The sequence below is a fragment of the Leptinotarsa decemlineata genome, unplaced genomic scaffold (assembly GCF_025532065.1).
Source record: "Leptinotarsa decemlineata unplaced genomic scaffold, Ldec_3_MD MMD2_tig00000505_RagTag_RagTag, whole genome shotgun sequence".
Classification (NCBI taxonomy): Eukaryota; Metazoa; Arthropoda; class Insecta; order Coleoptera; family Chrysomelidae; genus Leptinotarsa; species Leptinotarsa decemlineata.
In genome coordinates this window covers 13,295,578-13,322,292 of record NW_027412549.1, presented here as the reverse complement: position 1 = coordinate 13,322,292, position 26,715 = coordinate 13,295,578, and the positions used below count along the sequence as shown (strand labels likewise).

The 26,715-nt window shown below is 33.5% G+C and overlaps 1 protein-coding gene across 1 annotated transcript in view; it reads left to right on the top strand.

Annotated features, from left to right (window-relative positions):
- Nucleotides 1–26,715, top strand: part of sif (guanine nucleotide exchange factor still life) — a 653,408-nt gene that overhangs the window by 335,646 nt on the left and 291,047 nt on the right. The window contains 1 exon segment of the mRNA XM_074173996.1: nucleotides 11,638–11,783. Within this exon segment, the coding sequence (XP_074030097.1) occupies nucleotides 11,638–11,783 (146 nt within the window).

Here is a 26,715-nt window from a genome sequence, read left to right as displayed (position 1 = left end):
AGTTTTCCTATACACGATCTAAATTTCACGTGAAATGAAACCTAAGATTTGCGCAGGTTCACTCATCCAATTCTGCTTTTGTCCCAATTACATCACAATTTCAGTTCAATTCTTGTATAATATCTGAATTTCTTAATAATGAAAGTGTACACTCTGAAATTTGTTTTTCTCAGGATGATAAAGGTATGAGTACCATGATAGTAGCCTATTTTAAAAAATTATCTTATCTGTAAAAAACCACTATCGACATGGTTGGGAAAATACGCGGTACCCGAAAAAACGCGGGGCCCGAGAAATTGGATGGGAATTAGTCAGTCAACTCGTGCGAGCCAGGCGAGAGCATTTTTATTTATTTAGTTGTTTAGATTCCAGATTGGAAAACGGGTGATGATTTATTCGTTAAGTTCAATTATGAATTGATGTATCTTTGGGGAAAATATATTTATACCATTATTATATCTACTTTTCTTATATATCACATATCAAATCGCAATTCTTTACGAATTTTTAAAAACTACCGAAAAAAAGACTTTCATTAATGAAATATTTCATCGACTGAGTTGTTTCAACTCGACGTATATATGATTGCAAGGTATTCTGTAACCTGCCATAAATGTATTTATACGTAACATATTAAATAAAACTCTACTCTACTCATTCGGACAAAAACCATTAACCTACAATTCAATTGCTAACTTTTCGGCGACGCCTGTTGTCATCTTCAAGACTACAGTAGAAATCAATGAGTAATAAAATATACGTTGAAACAAAATTTTTTGACGATGTTGATGTCACCCAAACTGTACACATGAGTATGTTGTTAGGGTGAAATCAGAGATTTTTTGTAGGAAATCTCTTGAAAATGAGGAATTACATGAAGCTGAGTACAGTTTGAAATATTAAATCTGATGAAAATTGAGGAACAACAAAAATTGAAATAATCGTTGAAAAATCAAAATAGTCTGTTATTGCATACATTATATTGGATCAATTAGTATCGTATTATGAGTACACAGACCTGTTACTTGATGAAAATCAATAACAGTATCCATGATAATAATTACAGAATTTTGACAATTAATTTTATTTGAGACACGTTTTGCTACACGATAGTTTCATCAGTTGGTCTGGTACATTAAACTATTCTAGAGAATCTTCCAAGAGGGACTTCCGAACTTTGAGAATTGATAATGGCCATCTTATTGAAACTACATTTTCCTAATCATCATGGATGGTGCAAATGATGAAATTGTGTAGTCAAAATGATAGTTCTGTTCCAGCAACGTAATGCGCGCTTCGCCACAATTTTTGTACCGAGAAGACTATTCACAATGTGGTGGATGGATTTGAGTCCACTGGTTCAGTGAACGATCGATCAACATCCGTTCGTCGACCTAACGCAAGATCTGTTGTCTGTGAGAGTGTACAGGAGAATCCAAAGCAGTCGATTTCGCATCGCTCAGAAGAACTTGGCTTTCCGGCGACCACAACTTGGCGAACTTTGCATCGTGACTTGGACCTGCGCCCGTAGAAAATTCAACTTTTCGAGGAACTGAAGGTTCTCAAGTCGCAGGTGTATGCGAATGAACCACAAACCACAACGGTTCTCAAAGCCAACATAACCGATGCCATCGGTTATATTGGATTTATTATCCAGAGTCATGGATCGGTTGAACTCCACCCAGAGAAGCCGTGACGGTCATTTCAACGATTTTATATTCCACACATAATGATATCCATAAGTCATTCAAACGAATAAACAATTTCGATGATATCTCACACAAACTTTGATGGTATGCGCTCAATGGAAGACCCTAGACAATGTCTTTCATATACCACTAGCTGATTACAAAACTAAATTAGACAAATGGTTAATTTAGGTGAAACAGGTATATTTTGCTAAAACAATTACAACACAATATTACCTTTAGGGAAACAGGTATGTATGTATAAACTCATTGTATGTATAAACTCAATTGAATGAATGATTAATTCTGGCAAACAGGTAGATTTTGCAAAAAACAGTTACAATTCAATATTATTTCTTGGAAAACAAGTAGAATATTGGTTCCATGACAAAAATTTGACTGAATGGATTATTGATTTTGGAAAAAAAGAAGTTGAATATGTTAATTATCAAAATTTGATGAAAGTTTTGTGATTGTGAATATATCACTTCGTTATGGTCGTTTAACAGAAAAATTAAATATTTTTGTCAATTGCTTTGATGAATTATTGTCATTACCTACTGTTAAATAGAATAAATTGTAGAATTGTTTGATGTAACAGTCCAACTGATGAAGCTACCGAGCACCGAAACGCGTGTAAAATAAAATTTATTGTGAGAATTCCTAAATTTTTATCACGGCTAGTAATGATTTTTATTTCACTTCGAAGATGAAGCAGACACGTTTTTCGTTTCAGTACTGATGAAATCATAAAGGGCTTTATACACTGTTCAAAGGTGGTTTCGTGAGCAATCAAAATGACCTATAGAAAAAAATTTTAAAACTATGGTAATTTAGCAATTTTTAACTCAAATACGCCTGCACCGATTTTCATGATCGTTGATTTGTTGGATTCGTCACCACCCAAAATAGCAGAATACCTAATGAAGCATTCGAAAGATTGAGGGGAAAAATAGATGTCCAGTTTATTAAGTTACGATAGTTGTCATGGTGAGCACAAAGAGAATTGAGGTTAAGACCCTTGCAATTGTGTGCGCATGAATTATTGTTGTGTCATAGTTGAAACACTGCCACGAGGGAAAAAATGGAATCTTTCATAACATAGCTGTAATAAAATTGTGAAATATTACGAATCAATTCACTGAAAACAGAGAGGAAATTACGCGGGGAGAGCGTCGTGTAGACCTCATGATTCGACTCTCGAGCTACTGTTCTACTCATTAAAAGTTGAAGTCTAGTGATAACACTGTTCACTTTTTATAGTGATCAATCAATGGCTGAATACTGGAAATTACTATTAATATATTTATAATATATATTTATATTATATATTTTCTATTTTTGTATCAATCTAGTATTCTTCCGACACAAAATCTACTGCTGAGTATGGAAACCTGGCGACCCTAGCCGTATGAGTATTACCCGAACTCGTGCTTCACAAATACAATTTGAAAAATTCAAAATAATCCAACACGTCATTCATCAATTGTGAAGTGGTAGAAAGCTTCGACAGGTCAGCTAGTATTTCTCTATATGATGTTCAAGTTACGGTAGTCTGTCTTTGAATTCCCACATTTTTTCATCGTTGATGATATTTTGAATTTTTCATCGTCGTCATCATTTTCAGTCGCTTCCGTCATATTTGGGAAACCTTCAATCAATCAGGTAATGCGCTTATTGAAAATCATTTCGTTACACTGTAGATCTCACGTGATCAAACTTCTCTGGAATGACAACATTCCCCCAGGCGAAATGCAAATTCTCTACATACTTCAATCCCATAATAGGTGAAGAACGTATGCCGCAACTTTTAATTAGGTGGTTGAGATAGTGACACAAAATTTATTGGATTCCGTGACGAAAATGGAACGACGTAAAGATATCACTCTGCGTAGCTCATTGTTAATTATATGTGATTTTCTGAGTTCTGTGATATTCCGATGTAAATGGGATCCTAATAAAGTAACCGCTGGAGAATTATCGGGAACGTGAAATATTTTTCATGCATATTTGTATATTCGTTCGAAAAATAAATTAATATTTTCATTATTGTCTTCAATTTCAATAAACTGTTCATCTGATTTTCGTACATTTATAAAGAACCAATAATGATTTTCCTTTTTTATTTATATTTTGTTGTATATGCCCTGAATTTTTATATATTCTCACTCAATTTCGAATTGAGTGAGAATATTTTCGTTTTTGTTAATGATCAGGTGGTTCATATGAAGATTTTATATATTAGAGAAAATTGTATTGAGATTTCCTATTGATTCAATCATTATAGAACTTGTTATGTAATTCAAGGAGTAATAGATCTCAGGTTCATTTTCCTGGATTCTACGCGATTGAATTCCACTTTTTAGTTTTTCAATTTTTTTCGGTAATTTTTTCCAAGTTTGTAATTTTTTCATAATCACTCTAAACACGTTCATGAGTTAATCATAATCGAATCAGTTGAACATAACTTCGTTCAAATTCGAACATATTTGTGCAATTAACTTGAAATGTTGCAACGATAGTTGACACAACTTTAAAAATTTCGCAAACCATATTTTCAACTAGGGAAAACATCATTACTTCTATCTAAAATATTTGTGAATTAATCGACAAACATGAAATACAGGTTGAAAGTAAACATTATCATTATCATAATTGAGTATTATTGAATCAAAAAGGAATAATTTAATGTTTCCAATTGTATTTGAAAGCAGTGCCGATGGTTTTGAAAATTTTTATCGGCTCATTATTATTATAACTTAACGTGTCTCTGTGTGTTCACCTTCTCGTTCAATGTATTTAATTCCCCAATCATAAAATTCACAAAGAGTAAACTGCAACATACTTCCTGGAATATTTCTGCAATGAAATCGTTTAGAATTTTCAAGATTCTCAGCATCATTGAATGGTCGATTTTTGTGAACCTTTTGCTTCGAATATGCCTATAAAAAAATCTAATGGGGTGAGATTTGGTGAAAGAGGAGGCCATCCGTGGATCAGTATTTCGTCCTAATCATTTATCACCTAATTTCTCATTCAAACATTCTGAAACAAATCTAGTAGAATGAGCAGGACATCCATCATGTATAAACCATAAGTTATGTCGTTCTTGAAAACTCATATTATCCAAACAATTAGTTAGCTACCACCAGTTAGGTTGTGACGAAAAAAACGACCCTAGTGACCCTACCAATTTGTTGTTAACAATACCGCACCATACATTTTTTTTGATAATATTAGTATTTATTGTCAACGACAAAATTTGAATTTTTGTCCTACCACCACCTACAATTTTGGAAAGTGACAACGCCAATTGTTGTAAACGTGGATTCAGTTCCAAAAATAATATATTTATAGAAATCATGTAAATATTTTATATGTTCTTTTGAATCCACATCTAGAAGTCATACCGTTAGTCATAGTGTTGTTCTTGAAACGTGCAAATAAAAATAGGCCTATAGGCATGACATTCATTTTTCTTAAGAATCTTTTCAACATAGCTTTGTTTTATACCCGTATAACTAGAAAATTTTTGTGTGGATCTTCTAGGGGGCATTCAACAACTGCCTAAAGTAGTACATACAGTTTTCGTACGTTCATTTCTATATTTACAATCTTAATACCCAGTCTGTTCCAAATTATTTAAAATGCTGCTAAACAGTGGAATAGTGCACTTTTTTGTCTGGATGACGTTCATTAAATATATTTGCTGCTTCACGCACTGGTTTATGGTTATCTCCACATATTAAAACTGAATATGCCTTCTCGGCTAACCTTAACTGTCTTGGAGGAGGCATTTGAAATGATATAAACTCAAAAATCGAACAATAATTTTTCAAGAATATGTTAATGTCAGCAAACTGTCATAATGTTTTCTTTCAGCCCTCATTTGTTTTGTGCCATGGGTATCCGCAATAGTTCATGAACATTTCAAATACAAAATGTTCACATCAAATGAAAATTTTTGAATATGCATATTATCATTAATGATGTTAAACCTTGTTAATAATATGGTTTGCGGAATTTTAAAAAATCATGAGGTTTGAAAGCCCCTAAAAAATTAAAAATCCAAGTTAATTTCATATATTCTTGAATTTGAACTAAGTTATGCTCAACTGATTTGATTGTGATTACTTTTTGGAAATGCTGTGGATGATTATATAAAAAAAAATCAAATTGGGAAGTCATTAATAAAATAAATTAAAACAATTACGTGAGTGGCCATGTTTCAGTATTTAGGCTTAACTTTGCCGAATTTTCGGAAATGAGGGTACTTCACTCCTGTACAATTTTTATATTTTTTGACATACTCTATACGCTGGTTGACTTGCAACCATTCTAAGTGTACCTAATATGTTAAGAAGAATATGTTTTTTCCGTTAACTAGCTGACGCACTTGTGCGAACTAAGGATAACGAGGTCTCACCTTTCAACGTGTAATTCTCAACACGGGTTAGACGATAGCAAGTGAAAATCAATCGATCAGCCTGCGGCTTAAACCACCGACTCACACATCGGTTGACTGAGAGAGTGAACAAAACACTCACGTCGAACCGCCCGGCTACCAACTTACCTAATATAAATGACGAATGTGCACCAACTTTTGGCAATATTTGTTTTTTGGTTGTGCAGTTAATTTTAAAAAAATGTCACATATTGCCCACTTGAATGACCACACTGTATTCATGAAAAACTGAATCTACTGAATGTACTAAGACCGTGTTTTCAATAGATTCCTTCAACGCCAGAGGTTCCAAATTTCATTCATCCTGAAAAACGAATGCACTTATCATTTGTCATTAGTGAATGCATTTCCAGCTACTCTCATTTGTGAGTGACAAAGTCAATTTTTCAACCAATAAACACATGTCAAAAAAGTCTTCCTTACTGAAAATTCAGCTCAAGACAAAACAAAGAGGATGAAAACGAAGTTAAAGCTTGTTGATTGTTGGTTCTTATTCGTCAAACGGCAAAGTAAATAGTGAAGTGAATAGATCACTATGCATTATTTGAGGAAAACTAATGAAACCTTCAATAATTTGCTAAAGAAAAGCTCCTTTTTAATTTTTATAACAGTCCGTTGCATCAAAAATAAGTGGATTATAACAAAAATATTGTTTGTTTCAATTTTTTTGGCGACAGAAAAATGTGAAAATCACCCACTATACTCCAATTGAAAATATTCTTTATCACTTCATAATACACTTCATCCATGTAGTAATAATACGCTCTATTAGTTTTACTGATTTACAATGCTTCGTGCTTTAAGTAAAACACATCATACCAGCTGGTAATATAACTATCAACATAGAATTGGAAATCTATTGATCCGATGTTACAGAGAGAACAGTAAGGGTTATTTGCTCAGGATCGGATCGCTTGGTTACCTCATGGTCCATAAGGGAAGCTAGATAAAGGAGATCCATCCCGAAGTTTTTCGACGAAGGGGCACCAGATTTTTCAAAGTTTCAGTTATTTATATTGCGTAGGCTCCTTCCTGCACGCACCTCTTATCAGTGATACTTAACCCGGCAAGGGTATTTCAGTCTCTCCCCCGCTGCAAGGCTCCTAGAAACGATTTCAGAAAAAAATATCTTGTCCCAACATTGTCCCGTTGGCGTATAATATCACAATTTGAAGTTGCACGATTATTTGGTGAGACTTACAGAAAGCATGGAGAGAGAGGCTAGATGGACTGCACATTGTGCACATTGCCAATTGCACAAATCACTTCAATGCAGAATGCAACAGACTGCTGGTTGACACTGGAAGTCACAGCATTCTGGTAATGACCTTTGACTTTATGCCTCCAATTGTCACCTACGAACTGCCTCATAAAGTACTGTCCCCGAGTAGAGAGGATTGGATCCTCCGGGAGAAGGAAATATTAAGAGAAGATATTTGTTGGTTCTCAGATGGATCAAAAACACCTTCCGGTTCCAGTACAGGTATTTTCAGTCGCAGACCCAGGACAGAGATGTCAACGTGCCTAGGAAACTATGACTGTATTTCAAGCGAAAATTCACGCCATTGAATTGTATGCGGAGAGAAGAATCACAGCCAATAAAAATATTCTCGGACAGTCTAACGATGTTGGAAGCTCTTGGCTCCTACCAAACAACGTTTAAATTGATAGCAAATTGCCAAAAAGACTTTCCCCAATAGGAAGACCTAACAGATTGTCTCTGGTCTGGATTCCTGGCCATACCGGCCTGCAAGGCAATGAGGCTGCTGACCCCCTTGCAAGGAAGGATGCTGCAAGCAGCTTCATCTGACCAGAACCTGTCATTGGAATCGCTATAGGCTTTGCCAAAGATTGAACACCTGGATGGCAAGAAGATTTATAGACTTATGGAAGATTCTTCCAGGATCAGTTCACTCCAAGGCGTTTATTCACCCTCTGAAGCTTGATACCAAACAGTTGTTGGACTACAGTAGGGATGAATTACGATGTCTATCAGGCCTTCTTACAGGTTACTGACATTTGAATCATCATATGCAGATACTCGGAGTAAGATAGTGTGTGTCGCCTCTGTTTGGAAAATGAAGAAACAGCAGAATACATACTTTGTTCCACCCCGCTGGGGATCGAATCAAGTGTTTAGAGTACGACAGAGCCGTACTCTATGGCCAACCAACCAGTATATATTCGACGATTCTGATTGCATGAGATCATTTCTAAATGATGGGTCAGAGTTTGAACAGCCTTCGTCCAAATGAAGAGGAACATCACGTAAGTCTAAACATTAGGCTTTTACCCCAAATGATGTCGAACAAATGTACTAGAAAGCGTGGAACATAGAGAGTTGAACTTCAACAATCTCTTCAATGAATGACTAACAGCGGGAAGAAGAAGAAGAGGAGGATCAAAAGTTGATGCAGTTGAAAAAATTGAGATTCAAAAGAATTCAGCAGAACTGCAGCAGTAAGCAGAAGTTCAGAAACAAACAAGATTCAGTGGCACAGAAAATAATAATCGAAGTGATAACACCGAATACTAATAGTCGGTTTTAACTGATTATACACATATCCCCTAACGGAAAAATGGATCAAATGCTATGATTGTAACATATGGGCACACAAAAAATATTATACACATTCTGATAGAGGCTTTTGTTGGAAATGAAAACACTTGATTGAGCTATTATACAGCAAAACACGTATTGCTGTTTTGTAAGCTGTCCAGTGAAAGTCTCACAGGACAACTGTACTCGAGTACGTTTTTGGTTTTCATCAATTATTGGCCGATTCCATTACATATTCTTATAATCTCATTAATTACTCTTCACCCGTTTTGACCAAATTCGATACCAGTTTGTTTGGAATCCTTGAAAGATTCTATAAAATATAAAACAAAAGCTGAAAAATAACAATTATATTAAGCAAAAAACTATTAACACGAGATGAAATTTTGAAATTATTAATGAGTAATGAACATTAAAAATTTCAAGCCAAGTTACTTCATGACGTTTCGATTGTTAATATTAACAATCATCTTTGGGTAATAACTGTTATCACCCGAAGACGATTGTGGAAGATTCACAGTTTATTTTTTCTCAATATGATTATTATTTTCCAGCAATTTTTTAAATTTTTTTATAGATTCTCCAAGGATTTCAAAACAATGTATACCACAGTTATAACCCAAAGACGATTGTGGATACTAACAATCGAAAGGTCGTGAAGCAACTAGGCCTAGAATCTACCAATTCTCAATGTTCATTTATGTTGATAATTTTTAATTTCCATCTCGTGTTGATGGTTCAATTTTTTTATTTTTTGATTGTTGTTTGTATTTTATTTCATTGTAATTTCAGTTTTTTTTTGCCTAATATGATTGTTATTTTTCAGCTTATATTTTCAATTTTTTTGTAGATTATTTTAGGGATTTCGAATCAATTTATATTATATTAGACAATGGAAGTCCAAACTGATGATTTGATACCAGTTCTAGGCACCCTATTGGCAAACCGGATGATTGCTCGATTCTCCTAAACTACACTAGCTGTTTATCTATAAAGTTTTTTTTTCGATATATACTGCTACCAGAGACGATACGTGGTATCAAAACCATAATCCTTTTGAGATTCGAGCTATGGTTGATAGTGTTGATGTTAAAAATAGGCTGGATTTTTTTCTATAAATCAGAATCTACGGGTTCAAGCGATTTTTTAACGCCAAATATGAGAGATTTCCTTGTTTGGTTGTTTCTGTCCACCGTACGCAACCTTCTTGAAGAATCATTTTTACTTTGACTACAATACTCCATCCATGTGTCACTAAGGAAAAATCATATATTATTCCAATCCCTGCGATATTCGAGAATATCATGTGCTGACATATTTGAAGCTCTTAATCTATAATCCTTTCAGAACTTTGGAATTGAGCTGCAACCGCTAGTCGTGTATTGCTACAGCATAATCAGGTCACAAATCTCTTCGCGGAACTTTTTTTTCGGCTTTTCTATTCAAATCAGTTTCCTTTCCATATTTTAGGAGACATTTTTCCGCATAATCCAGGCAATATTTCTGAATCACGATATGATTGATGATAGTGAGAACATCGAGTATAAGCACAGGACAAACATTCACCAGCTTTCCCTGGTTTTTCCGCAATCTTACCCATTTCTTCGAGACGTTTCGAAGAATTATTGACGATAAAATTTCATTTTCCAACTGTGGTGTCTTCCGCAGCTATTTTGTTTCGTACTTTTTCAGGGAATATATTTGTCAATTCAGATTTTGTGTAAGAAATAGATATATTACCTAAATTGATGTATCAGTTTGAAAATGTTCTGGAGGAAATTGCAGTAACGTTAGTTATAAAAAAAAGTGTTAAAAAAACATTTTCATTTCGCATTTTTCAAAATCTATATACCTTTTATTTCACTAAAACTTCTTTGTTATAGTACATTATTGAAGTGAAAAAATTGCTACTCTCGCACTTGCACCGGTTATTGAATGCCTTTGTGATTTTCCTGTAGTGCTTTTGTTTGATGCTTAAAAAAACACATTTGTGAAGAGATGAATTGGCTTATGTATGATCTTCCTCGATAGTAATGAGTTATGTATCTGGTCAACTATGACTGGTTCTATGGTGTGTGTGTGTGTGTGTGTATCATGCACAAACTTGAAGACGAAATCCATCCAAAACAACCACATTCAAATATATGAAAACTGAACTTCACGAAAATCACTGTTCTCCATCCGGTTCTCACTCCAAACATTCGTTATGAACTTGGAACAGATATCATTCACAGAAACAATACACATGTGATATATGAAAGAGTATCAATAGAAAATCCACTTAGAAAAAATCCAATCTCTACGTGTACTTCGAAGTTTACCTCGAAAACACCCCATTAGCACTTTTTCGAATAACTCAATCATTGCAAAAAATCTCGACTTTATATCATGATACCGGAAAGGATACATTTGCTCTTGTCAAAATGACAGTGCGTGAAAATCATTTATACGGTTAGTCAGAGCAGTCATAATTTTTTGCCAGAGTTGAGTTCTTCGTTAGTAGTTGAAGTCAAAATGTTCCATTTCAGTGATATTACATGTCACATTGTGTAGTTTTTCTATATATGAAATCAGTTTCGATTCCGTTATGATTGTTTGGTGTATAAACTAGAGAACAAATTTGTTTCGGTGTATTTTCAGTTGATGTTCAAAAACGAAATCAGTTTTATCGAAAAGATTTTTTTATCTATATTTGTATCTAAAAAATGTATGTGAATGGTCTAGTCTAGACAACTCGTGAAGAGTTTATATTTTATGAATATATTCAATTATGATCGGTTGATTCAGTATCCTCACTTTATCATCTTTAACAAATACAAATAATGACAATATGAGAGACTTTTTTCGGATCGCCTTCATATTGAAGTAATGATCTTGATCTCAATATATTTCAAATTTTAATGAAAAATTCCTCCTCGTTGCAGATATCGGACGATGATCGCATGTCCTTGACGACGGCCGTCTCCGACGAAGATGATGGTGAGAGCGTTATGAACTCTCCCTACAAAGCGAAACAGACTGGAACGGCGGCTGCTTCTTTCAACTGCACTGGCGCCGTGAGGAAGGCAGGGTAAGTTAAGTTTATCTGTTAAATTCTGAATAATGATGAGATCACTACCTTTGGCCAGAAACATTAAATAACTTGAGGAAAAATAGATTTCGCTTGACATTAATTCAAAATAGAATTTTCATTTTTTATCTGTGCTCAAGTTAGATGGCCCCATGTATTATATGATTGGACATGTTGAATGTATATTAATTATTCAGTCGAATTAAACATTCATAATGCGGTGGAATTACATCTCCTGAAGTGTTACAGAAAAACATATTTAAGGTGTATATTACAGAAGTTTTGTCCCAACACCAAACCGTTATTTTGATACCTCGACACGTGTTTCGAGGAAGATCAAACTAATCATACTCCTTACAAAGCTATCCTTATTTACACCATAGATACCAGTTCTAGGTATAGTTCAAGTAAACGATGTAGTGCAACCTACATTCCAACAGACCCCCTTTATTTTACTGTTGTCCGGGTTGAACCGCACTTAGAGCTGAACACAGCACGCATAGAGCTAGTGACGAGACTTGGGAGCAAGGGAGATTGCGACCTTGTCCTCGAGTCATGTAAGTACAGTTCCGAGTGATTCTTGAAACTGGCTCCAAAGCAGGAGCCGAATCGTAGAAAATATGAAAATTACAGACGCACTTCAAAAGCGTCTGTAATAGGAAACTAGCGTTTCCCAATATGACTAGTAACCAGTCCGTGCAAAACTTATTGTTAAATCATCTGAATATGAAATTTTAAACAGGTGATATTGCCAAACATGTGCCAAACTAACTAACAGTTATAAGAAAACAAGTATAACTGAAGCACCAGTCAATCTAATTATAACACTGATGATCTTCAAACATGACTCAACCTTTGACGGAAGCACCAAACTCTTACGAAGGTTCGAAATTTATGAACACTTCAATCTAGCAGACCATTTATTATAATTTTCATGCAGTCATTGTTCACTGTGGTTCTGGCGTTGAATCTGGTCGTTACTACGCCTTAGCCAACGACGAAACGGCCTGTTTTAAGTTTGACGATAGTCGTGTCACCAAGTGTTCTGGCGGTGTATTGAATTTATTAGAGCCTTTGGAGACACCCTACATTTTGTTTTATGAAACAGATAGGATATTAACAGATCAAGATCTTCAGATGATGTGGTGCTGCAGGTTTTTCCGGATAGCTGATAAAACAAATGCGCCACTGGAATCAATGATAAAAAATTCTGTTTCAAAATCTGTTCTACCGTTAACCAGCTGTCGCACCCCTACGAACCACAACCCTCAGAAGTCGAAACTCGTGCGAGCTAAGGATTACCGAGGTATAACCTTTTAACGTGTGATTCCTAACACGGGTTGGACGATAGCAAGTGAAAATCGATCGTTCAGACTAGGGCTTGAACCACCGACCAACACGGCAGTCAATTCGAGTGAGTGAACAAAGCACCCACCTCGAACCGCCTGGCTATCGCCCCGGAACGCCAATTGATTTTTGTTGTTGTTTTATAATTTCATGTTTTTTTTTCTTGAGACGTTTCGTCCTTGGCCGAGGACTTTTTTCAATTTGATTTCTCATAATTAAACTAGGCTGCATTGTTGAATTAAGTGATAAAGGAAAATGTTAAAATTTATTCTAATTCAACATTGCAGCTTAGTTCAATTATGAGAAATTAAATTGAAAAATCCAAACCCCAAGAAACTCCTTTCCAAATATTTATACCACAAGTTATTCCAATATTTCGATAAAATTTATTATCATCTTCAAAGAAAAACTACAAAATTTGTATAATGGTTATAGAATATGAAAATTATTATGAAAGGTCTCAAACTTACTGTTAGTGAGGTTGGCCGTGTCGAAAAATATGTTACATTTAAACAATTGAAACATGTCAATACAATGAACAAGTGACTACATTAAGAAAGGTTGACTCCTCACTGAATACAAAGAAGAATATTGAATAAAAATTTACTAAAAATCATTATTTGTTTCAAAATTATGGATTACTGGTAAAATCCATGTTGTTGAAGACCAAAGAGAGAGAGACCAAAAACAATTGAAAATAATGACAGCTGTCATGTAATTCAGTTTGAATTTCTATTTGGAATAGATATGATGAAAAATTGCAATTCACTATCGAAATAGAAAATAATCAGACCCTTCCTTTTCTTGATACAAGATTTATCCGTAAAACTCATAATTCCTTGATCACTAGTATGTCAAACCTACTGATTCAGAAAGATACGAGTATATCAATTACTATTCTTTTCATAAAAAACCAGTTGATACCAATTCAATACTGTGTTTGCAAAAAAGAATAAGAAAATTAGTACATCCTTCCCTCGAGCAAAAAAATCAGACTCCTTGAAGGCATATTGATAAAAAATTCCTATCCCAGACAACTTCTCAATAAAATAATTTTCAATACTGGCAGTAATACAAATTCCGATGTAATCAACAGAAACTTATGTAATAATAGTTACCTATCAATTTTTCCTATAAATCTATACCTAATTTTGGAAATTTATTTTCAAATATCATATAACTTTTTCATAATGAAGAAAATATCGAAATATTCCAAAAAAATATTGAAACTATGAAGAATTTGAATACCAAATTGAAAGATGAAACAGGTACTACAAAATAAGTCAAATGTGATTTATAACATTCCTTGAAACAATTGTAATTTGAATTATATTGGAACAACATCTAGAATTCTGAAAGATGGAATAACTTCACATAAAAGTGATATATGAAGCTCAATAAGAAATCATGTGCATTAGCGAAACATTCTATTGAAACATGGCATAAACCAAATCACTCTAATATCAAAGTTTAACATACAAAAAAATTTTCCAAACGCCTTGTTCTTGAAATGGTTGAGTCTTCTGATTGCATGAATAAGAGAACTGACATTGATAATCTCAGCAGTGTATACAGTAACTTATTGGAACTAAAAAACATAATGCTGATAATGAAAATGTTAGCAATCAACTCTCCCTTTATATGGGCAACAACAAGTGTTGCCCATCTTTACACTTGGCTGCACCGCGCTGATGAGGCCAATAGCCAGAAATACGTGTCCGCGGTTTGTCCCCTTTTTTTTTGAGTGTCCACGAATTATTTCATTCTTGATTTGTATCATACACACTCGATAAAATCTCTATCTGTATATATATATATATATATATATATATATATATATATATATATATATATATATATATATATATATATATATTACAATGTAGGTTTTCACGGATGGTAGAATATGATGTGTTGTTTTTCCGGGTGTTCATCCGTTGTGTACTATTCGATAGTCGACGTTTCGCCATCATCTCAGATGGCATTATCAAGACGAGTTACTGCTTCGCTTCGAGAGGTGTACACAACGGATGAACACCCGGAAAAACAACACATCATATATATATATATATATATATATATATATATATATATATATATATATATATATATATATATAGTTGAAGGACAGTCTTTGCTGACTAGTTAAGAACAAAACTTGGGAATTTCTTTGGGTGAACAGCAGAACGGAAGTGTACTCTTATAACACAAGTTATTCCAATATTTCGATAAAATTTATTATCATCTTCAGGGAAAAGCTACAAATGTTTTATGGTGATAATACAATATGAAAAAGTTTTTTTTTTATTTTAATAATGATATAAAAAAATTTTTTTTAACAACTTACTGTCAGTGAGGTTGGCCGTGTCGAAAAGAATGTTATATCTAAACAATTGAAACATGTCAATACAATAAAATAGTCATCAAGTTAAAAGAGGTAGACACCTCACTGGATACAAAGAAGAATAATGAATTAAAACTTTTAATAAAAATCGTTATTTGTTTTAAAATTATGGGAATACCGGTAAACGCCATGTGCATTCAGAAACAAGGGAGAGAGGCACAAGACAGTTGACATTTTGACAATGACAGTTGTCATGTCATTATATTATAAAGGTGTGTTAGTTTGTAAATGATAACAATCTGGAACACAAAGGGAACTGATTATGGAACAAGTGTGATCAGAGACATCTGCTGTTCTGTAAGTAAATAAATGAGAGAAAATCCACAAAATCAAATATATTAATTAATTAACAAAATCCTCAGTGGTCTTGAGATTTTCATGAAGTCAATAAGTACTCGTATATGAATTTCATTACAACTAACAATACATGATTGAATTTCAAGAATCATTCCATAAACTGAGAAAGACTTTAATTAGCTGGGTTATAATGAGATTGTAATATAACGAAAACTAAAAGAATAAGAAGGATTCCATTACCTATGTCTGTTAAAGCAATTTGGGTATTTTAAATTTATCAAAAATTTGTGACAGAATGAATTCAGTGTTTTACTTCAAAAAACGTGTTTTAATAATTTATACACTGTTTTCTGCGGAGTGAAAGAGTTTCAATGTGCATTTTATTGAAGTTATCATAGAGGTAATGGCATTTTCTTCAATTATTCTTTCTTTAACAACAAATAATGTGAAATAAAGGATGATTGGAAACAGAGAGAAGTGTTGTCGATTGAGATACTCGTCTCTAGTAACATGATAATCACGTTCAAGGGTTCATTACTCACATACGTCAATTCCAAACTGCCACAAGATGTTTCAGGCCAATAGAAGTGGAAATAAGATGAACGTAGAGATTGTATCGAGCTGAAAATACCAGAGAGAGCAGACAGCGAAGGCGCCTCTGCAAAATGAGGATAAGCCGCTTTTAATGTGAGAATGTATCCTCAGGGCACTTATACGTCTTGAGTTGAGGGCTTGATTAAGTTTATCGACGTCGTTTCCAATTGACGGCTTTTTCTGGCCACGAATAAGTGACGTTGAATTTTTTTTATGTTCGCCAGAAAAAATATTTTTAAGGTATCATAGGGAAGGTGTTGAAAACCTTGCTTCATTGATTTATCAAGTGATGGAAAATATATGATCAGTGAACATATCGATCATTTAATAAAATATTTTGTTCATTTTATCAATATGAGATAAATTTCAAATAAAATTGATCATACTTTTCTGCGAAACTATCATTGAATAAGTGATGGACACTATTGGTATTTATTATTTCATAGGAGGTGGCATAGTCTGAATTTATTTTAATACTTGTGGTTGTAACTAATGGTTGATCTACTTGTGTATACTTCTTAGGTGCAAAAATATCGAAAGTAACCTTCTCATATACTACGTAGGTACATTTTTGGGAAAGACAGTTTTTGGCTTTCTACTACTCCATGTAGTTACAAAAAAATGTGAAAATCTTACAAAGAAAGGAAGGAAGTAATCAATTTTAAAATAAGTAACTCTATACATGGACTTATGATGCACTGTTTGGAACCTTTGGTGTAATAATGAATATTACTGTGGTTTTTTCCCAACACCAAATCGTTATTTTAACACCTTGACACGTGTTTCGATCACCAAGTGATCATCTTCAAAGAGGAAGATTAAAACTAATCACCCTCTTTGAAGATGATCACTTGGTGATCAAAATAAGTGTCGAAGTGTTAAAAATAACGATTTGGTGTTGGGAAAAAACTCCAGTAATATTCTATACATGGATGTGAAGATCATGCAAAGAAGTAACTCTTCCAAACATTATTTATGGAATAAATTCAGATATCATTCACAGGAGTTCTACACTGAATGAATGGTAAAAATTTGCACTTACATGGAACACTGTCATCCTCACTGGTAGACATCGATGCGTCACCGTAAGACACTTGCCTTAGGTATATTGTTTGGATATATCGATATATGCCGATATAGTATACCTAATTGTGAGTTGAAGATTTACAATCGAAAGCGCAGATGTGAACAATGATTATCATATTTCAAGAAAAACTTAACGGAGGTCATGGTATTGAAGAATCCATATTTTGAGCCAATACTAATTAATTATGTAATTTCAAGTATTAGTCACGATCGAAAAAAATTTTGGTTTCTAACACAAGTACAAACGCCCTGAGAGGAAGACTTCATATCTGGCTCGGAAAACCAGAGATGACCGGTGACAGTACCACTGCTCGTAGACAAAAAACGTCATTTTTCCCTTGTAAAAACTCACTCTCAGAGCCAGAGCTGTAACCCTACGAATAAAATATCACAAATTCTATCTGGTTCATCTTCAACCATGATGAATTAGTTGTTTAGCGAATTCCTATGAACAGAATTTGAACTAGAATAATATAGGAAAATAAGGTGATATAAGTAGATTGAAAATGTATAACGCCATTTCCGTTCATGCAACGGTCATTTTTGAACGAAACGTAGATGCAACCAGAATCCAACTCGCACCAGTTTTCATCACAGAAGCACGATGACCATTTCAGAACCAGAAAGGGACAGCGTCAAATAATCTGATTCTGTCCAACCCAATTTTGAATAAAATAAGAACTAAATGTTCCCCAATTCCTCCTCTTCTACAGAAAGGTTTCAATATGATGTTGTTCATGGATATTCAGTTGTCAAACTTACATCAATTGGTTAATGGGTGAGTGAGATTTTTTTATTGTATTCCACCATAGAATATTGACTCCATTTTCATCGCTAAGGAAGGCAAAGTAGCATTTAAATAACGCAAGGGATTCAGGTAGGTAGGTAGGATTTTTTTAAAGAGGAACATATTCAGGTCAATTCAATCTAGAATATTTTTTCCATAGCACAGTCATGTCAAAACATCAGAGAAATAATATAATTTGCTACGAGCAGTAAGAGAGTAGTAATTCATATTTACTCTTGGAAGGTATGCCATTCATATATTTTTCTGTCTGAATTTCGAAGATTTCTTTATTTCTATATATTCCTACTCTTTGAAGTCTCACATATACTGGAATGTAATCTTGAATTTTGTTTGATGAAACTTTCCGTTCCTTGGTTTATTGAGAGTGAGGAATATCTATACATGGATTCCCGATTTTCCTCGACTTTCGAGTAGGTCTTTCTTTTCGGTCGATAAAAACATACAAATCTTGAAAAGGAGAAGTGGGCGTAGGGCATTCTTTAACGTTTCATAACATGTCGAGAGTTCCTTAATTGAAATACTGATTAAATTTTTTCGTTTTCTTAAGCGTTGATTTTAGTTCCGGAAAATATTTATTTGCTATTAGCTTGGGTTCCCGGTTTCGCTCAGGTTTATAATGAAATGATAAACAGCAAATTATAAGAAGTAAAAAATTTGTATACAACTAAATTATAACTATCTACTATACTTTTTATATGCAACATTTTAACCCTCAAGAGCGAGTAGCCGCATACAATAAATTCTTCGAATGGTTCATAATCTTTAAGAAAATTCCACAACATTCGGAAGTATTCTGAAAGATTCCACAGTGATCTTAAATGAATATTACTGGAGTTTCATTCAAACACCAAACCGTTAAACATCTCGATACGTACTTCAATCAACAAGTGATCATCTTCAAAAGAAAGATCAAACTGACGTGTCGAGGTGTTGAAAATATCGGTTCGATGTTGGGATTGAACTCCAGTACTATTCATTACTACACGAAAAGTTCCAAATAGTGCATCACAAATAATGATCTCATATGATTTGGGATGTTTTCAAATGTTTCAGAATATTTCAGGATCTTCCATAACATTCCAGATTATTCCGGGATGTTTTAAATTGTTGTGGAAGGCTCCCGAAAATACTCTCGAATGTTCTGGTCAGTTCTATGAAATTCTGGATGGCTAAACTCTCAGCCCTCTATTTTGAAAAGCACCTAATATTTGTCACCTTTGGGTAGATTCTATTGCTTTTACTGATGATAGTGTGTTTGAATCTTCTGAGGCAAAAAATCAACTTATTTGGAGCTCATATAAAGAACGGAGATGCCATCGTAGGAATGGACAGTGTTCAATCGATTCGATCGAATGACTCGGATATTTAGATTCAAATCAGGTTCAATTGAATCGACTTTTAAGAAAATATAAGTAAAAAATCCGAATATAAAAAGTACCAAAAATTTTTTGGAAAAGAAAGTTTTTGGCTTTCTAATACTCCATCTGATATGAAAAAAGGGGATGAGAGAATTTTCCAAAGAAAGGAAGGAAGCTGAAACAGCTACTTTCATATAAACATTGAATTACACGAAAGAAAATAATTCTTTCGAAACAAATACTTCTATATGAACACTGAATTATACAGAAGATACTTTTCTCTACTCAGTTTGTATTTCAAACATTTGTTGTGGGTTAAGAATCAGATATCATTCACATGAGTTCTAATTTGAATGAATGGTAATAAATTGTACTCACATAGAACACTGTCACCCTCACTGGTGTACACCGATGTTTCGCCTTAAGACACTTGCCCTAAGGCTCTTCAGTACCAAATTGGATAACATTATAAAAAATACACACACTTCATTCATGAATTACGATTTTGAATGTCACGGAATAGGCTTGATCTGCTTATGTCATCGATGACATCGTAATGACAGTCATTCACCTATTTGATTTAATCCCAGCCAAGAGGAATCTTATTTGAATTGAAGGGGTTATATTTTTAGGAGTGACTAATTTTTTGAGAAAGAAAGTTTTTGGCTTTCTACTACTCCATCTGATACAAAAAAAGGGGATGAGAGAATCTTCCAAAGAAAGGAAGGAAGTAATCAATTTGAAACTCAATACATGGATGTGTAGATCATGCAAAGAAGTAACTTTCAGATACAAACTGAAAGAAAGTCCTCCTGAAACAGCTACTTTCATATAAACATTGAATTACACGAAAGAAAATAATTATTTCGAAACAAATACTTCTATATGAACACTGAATTATACAGAAGATACTTTTCTCTACTCAGTTTGTATTTCGAACATTTGTTGTGGAATAAGAATCAGATATCACTCACATAAGTTCTACTTTGAATGAATGGTAATAAATTGTACTCACATAGAACACTGTCACCCTCACTGGTATACACCGATGTTTTGCCTTAAGACACTTGCCCTAAGGCTCTTCAGTACCAAATTGGATAACATTATAGAAAATACACACACTTCATTCATGAATTACGATTTTGAATGTCACGGAATAAGCTTGATCTGCTTATGTCATCGATGACATCGTAATGATATTCATTCACCTATTTGATTCAATCCCAGCCAAGAGGAATCTTATTTGAATTGAAGGGGTTATATTTTTAGAAGTGATTAATTTTTTGGGAAAGAAAGTTTTTGGCTTTCTACTACTCCATCTGATACAAAAAAGGGGATAAGAGAATCTTACAAAGAAAGGAAGGAAGTAATCAATTTGAAACTCTATACATGGATGTGTAGATCATGCAAAGAAGTACCTTTCAGATACAACCTGAAAGAAAGTCCTCCTGAAACAGCTACTTTCATATAAACATTGAATTACACGAAAGAAAATAATTCTTTCGAAACAAATACTTCTATACGAACACTGAATTATACAGAAGATACTTTTCTCTACTCAGTTTGTATTTCAAACATTTGTTGTGGAATAAGAATCAGATATCATTCACATGAGTTCTACTTTGAATGAATGGTAATAAATTGTACTCACATGGAACACTGTCACCCTCACTGGTATACACCGATGTTTCGCCTTAAGACACTTGCCCTAAGGCTCTTCAGTGCCAAATTGGATAACATTATAGAAAATACACACACTTCATTCATGAATTACGATTTTGAATGTCACGGAATAAGCTTGATCTGCTTATGTCATCGATGACATCGTAATGACATTCATTCACCTATTTGATTTAATCCCAGCCAAGAGGAATCTTATTTGAATTGAAGGGGTTATATTTTTAGGAGTGATTAATTTTTTGGGAAAGGAAGTTTTTGGCTTTCTACTACTCCATCTGTGTAATTCAATGTTTATATGAAAGTAGCTGTTTCAGGAGGACTTTCTTTCAGTTTGTATCTGAAAGTTACTTCTTTGCATGATCTACACATCCATGTATAGAGTTTCAAATTGATTACTTCCTTCCTTTCTTTGGAAGATTCTCTCATCCCTTTTTTTGTATCAGATGGAGTAGTAGAAAGCCAAAAACTTTCTTTCCCAAAAAATTAAATGAATTTAAATGTATCATTTCTGAAGCAAATTCTTGCAGACAAACTGATGTGCAATGAAGGTGTGATACTCACAAAACTAACTGAAATTAAAAAAACTGTTTGGTCGTAAAAAAAATATCATCAAAAAGTAGACGATGGAAATGAAACTAATATAAAACAAAGATTCCCGCCACTTCTTTCTGGAACAGCATTCAAGGTTCGGGCATATAAAAATAGAAGACTTGTTCCATTTATTTCTAGGATATTCATCAATATGATATTTTTTTTTTGTTATCAAAATATTTTGTATCGTTCTGTTTTACTACAGTACCAGTAACAATATTAGTACTGGTCGATCAGTAGCCAGGTGGTTCGACGTGGGTGCTTTGTTCACTCACTCGGATTGACTGTCGTGTTGCTTGGTGGTTCAAGATCGTATGAACGATCGAATTTCACTTGCTATCGTCCAACCCGTGTTAGAAATCACACGTTAAAAGGTGAGATCTCGTATTTCCTTATCTCGCACAAGTTTCGACTTCTGAGGATTGTCGTTCGTAGGGGTGCGACAGCTGGTTAACGGAAAAACAGATTTTGAACAGATTTTCAAACAGAAATATTTTAGCTGGAAATAAATAATTGGGTATAAATTCAGTTAAACTATAAGTCCTTTCATCAGTATGTACATAATAATTTGCCTTAAATGATACTTCTTTTATACTTTTTCTCCTTGAATCGATAGTCTTCCCAACAACTAGGCAAAATCTACTACTCTCCTGCGTAATATTTTGAAGATTAGATTCATTTTCCACTCCATTCTGACTTATTTGAGTTATGTTTTACATTTATATGTCTTCAAGTGGTGTGATCGTTATTGTTCACATACATCTTTATTGTTTCGCTATAGTTTTAGATTGAAAGAGGTATATTTTCAAGAGCGTCCATTTTTGAAAATGAATAGTTTTTATATATATATATATTTCTGACAAATACTTGTTAATGTAAATTATAAACGTCTTGATTTGATTTCATATCAATGCCACAAGGCCACTTCAATTTGAATTGTGAATGAGGATTTACGGTTTCAGAAGCAGATAGTAATAGAGTATTTCTGAATCTTGTGTCTGAATCTTCTACTTTTACTTTCAGTCTATGATAGCATTCAATATTGATTTGTTCTTTATGAATTCCGACAGGTGAATGATATTCTCGACAAAAAAAGATTATACATCTAGTAATACCGATTCTTCAAATAGTGCATCACTTGAATATCTCGAGCTCTAAGATAGCATCAGTTTCGAAAATCGTTTCTGAATGATTTCAAGAGAATGGATATGACTTTTAGATATACCTCAACATCCGAGTAGTCTATAAGTGACATGGCTTTCCACAAGACTGTGATGTATAATCTTTTTTTGTCGAGAATATCATTCACCTGTCGGAATTCATAAAGAACAAATCAATATTGAATGCTATCATAGACTGAAAGTGAAAGTAGAAGATTCAGACACAAGATTCAGAAATTCTCTATTACTATCTGCTTCTAAAACCAAAAATCCTCATTCACAATTCAAAGTGAAGTGGCATTGTGGCATTCATATGAAATCAAATCAAGATAATCAAGAAAATTTACGTTAACAAGTATTTGTCAGAAATATAAATAAAAATTTTTCATTCTCAGTTTTAATCTTCCTCTTTGAAGATGATCACTTGGTGATCGAAACACGTGTCAAGGTGTTAAAAATAACGATTTTGTGTTGGGAAAAAACTCCAGTCATATTCATTACTACACCAAAGGTTCCAAACAGTGCATCATAAGTTTATGTGAGTAATTGTGATTGATATTGTGTTATATGTGACATTATTTTAATTTAGGTCATTGTTAATTTAACCAGACACAGGGTTGAACCCTGTGTGTGGTTAATGGTAATTCTATTCTGTATGCAACATAGATGAATAAATATTATTATTATTATATATTGAATCTAAGGCGGTACGAAGTTCGCCGGGTTAGCTAATTTTTAATTAACGATTACACTTGAAGTCGTAGTGAAAAACAGCATGAAATCAAATTAAAACACAATCAATGAATGAAATAATCATACTTTTGATGAAATGAAATGAAACTAACGCACATGACCAACTTTTCTTTTTAGAATACATGAAACGGGCTGTTGAAATAAAACTTTAAATGAAACAAACGTTCAGATTCATTATTTCGTTTTGAAAACCCCAAGAGTATCAGTTCATTATGACTCACCGAAATATCAGCATAACATTTATCGTATTTAGATCTCTTTGAAGACGTGCCCATCGGTATTTTCATTACGAAAGGGTAACTGAAGCATAATACAGAAATGCATTCACGTGGAAAGTGTTTGGAATTCCATTTTAAAAGTTATGCATTACAAAGGTTTTCAGGACACTGAAAAAATATCGGAATTTACAGTACATATTGATTCAATAGTATGCCAGCATAATGTTTTCCTTCAATTTCGATGGAATGGAAATGAATCTTTTAGAATTCCATTTGCACATCCACCATAGAAACATTGAAAACGGCACTATATACATGGAACAAACCTAGCACCTGGCATGAGTTTGTATGTCCTCTCTACGAATAGATTAATTACTTCATTGTTTACATCTCCTGAGATACTGCGATATGTTTAAAGATTACTGAATACGACTGGATGTATTAAATGTTACGGTCTCCACTATCTAAATAATTGATTACCTCACGACTTTTCGATTGCAAGTATCCATCGTCCAGTGATGATTGTATCTGCTTGATTCTACATAGAAATATGTAGTCAGTTATATCCTGATGAGGAAACTGGGAAAAATGAACTTTTTCACGAAACTTTCATTTTCAGTTCCAAAAACCATCTTTTCTACTCAACAAAAACTCCTCAATATGTCAAGAAAACAAAATAAATGCAAATCTCAGTGAGCCCAATAAAACACAAACAGTTTCGCTCAAGTTGAACCTCATCAGTATCATGTATGGAACTTCATCGAGCAGAAAATATACTTTTGGAAATGCCTGAGAAAAAATCTTCGAAATGTTTTAATAAAAATGGCATATGTATGAAAATATTATAGAAAAAACAATTAGTCAATGATGACGATTATATAATTCACGAGAGAAATCAGTAAACAACCTAGATGATTTCTGAATATTACTGAGTTTTTTCTCAACACCAAATCGTTATTTTTAACACCTCGACACCTGTTTCGATCACCAAGCGATTATCTTCAAGAGGAAAATTAAACTGGAAACTTCCCTAAGCTAACGCTATTTATACTATACAGGTATACCATACAGGTAAACCATACAGGTATACCACAGGTGGATGATATTTTCGCGATATTCAATACCAAAAAATCGACTTTGCTTGCTTTTTGAATAATAGATGTCCATCAATAAAATTCACGTATGAGTTAGAAAATAAGCTACTACCATTTCTTGACGTTTTGGTAATGAGGAGCCAATATGGAGGGTTAGAATACAATATATTTAGAAAAGAAACAAGCACGTACAGGTATATTCCTGACAGTTCACATTACTGTGGACAGCACAAACGTGCTGGGTTAAATTTTTCAGTGCATCGTCTTTTGACTTTCCCTCTAACATATGATAGGTTCACAAGAGAAAAACGTACAATACAGAAAATAGCAGTCACTAACGGTTTTTCGAGCGGTATTGTAAATTACATAATAAGAAAGAAGAAGTTTAGGTTAATTCAGAAAGGACAAAAACCATGATAAATACATCTCAATTCCATACCACCAATATACGAAGAACTTTGGAAATATTTCCAAGGAACTAGGTATGGAGGTGGTTTTTAAAACAAGTCATACACTACATAGCCTTCTGGGAAGTCCAAAAGACGAAGTCGAGAATTCGGAAAAGTCTGGAATTTACGAAATGGAATGTAAGGACTACAATGCAAAATATTATGGACAGACAAAAAGATCTAATAAAGTAAGTATAAGGAACACATAGCACACTTAAAATATGGAAGATCTGAAAAATCAGCATTCCATAGACATGATGTTCATTAAGATTAGTTAGACAAGTTAACAACAACAGGAAACTAAATGCCTATGAGAGTGTAGAAATAAGTAAACATAATAAAATTATGAATAACGATGACGAAGCAATACCAAATATATAGCTTGTTGAAATAATATTGGATTTACTGATTACTACATAAGGACATATTGTAAAAATAAATTTAGATAGGCAATTGTGAAATTAATATTTTTTATATAGCTGAAAATTGTTTTATATATATAGCTATAACATTTAAACATTATATAAGTACATATTGTGAAATAATAGATAAGGCAAATTGTAAAATTATTTTAGGTCTGGTATACCTGTATGGTTTACCTGAATGGTATACCTGTATAGTATAAATAGCGTCAGGTTAGGGAAGTTTCCAGTTTAATCTTCCTCTTGAAGATGATCACTTGGTAATCGAAACACGTGTCGAGGTGTTAAAAATAACGGTTTGGTGTTGGGAAAAAACTCCAGTACCTAATATTCATTACTACACCAAAGGTTCCAAACAGTGCATCATAAGTAGATGATTTCTCTCGTAAATATATTTAATGGCATCATTGTTCATAAAAATGTTTCGTCACAAGAGCAGCTGGTATTCGATTCGCACCTTCAAGAAAGAAGGAGTTTTATCCCAACACCAAATCGTTATTTTGGCACCTCAATATGTTGGGATTGAACTCCAGGAATATTCATTTACCATTTAATTTAATTCTTTTCTAATTTTCCACCATCGGTAGGTATATTATAAATTAAAAATTCAATCTTCGTGAATTTTTTAATCTCCAGTTTAGTTTAAAGTGGGAAAAACCTGTTTATGGTTT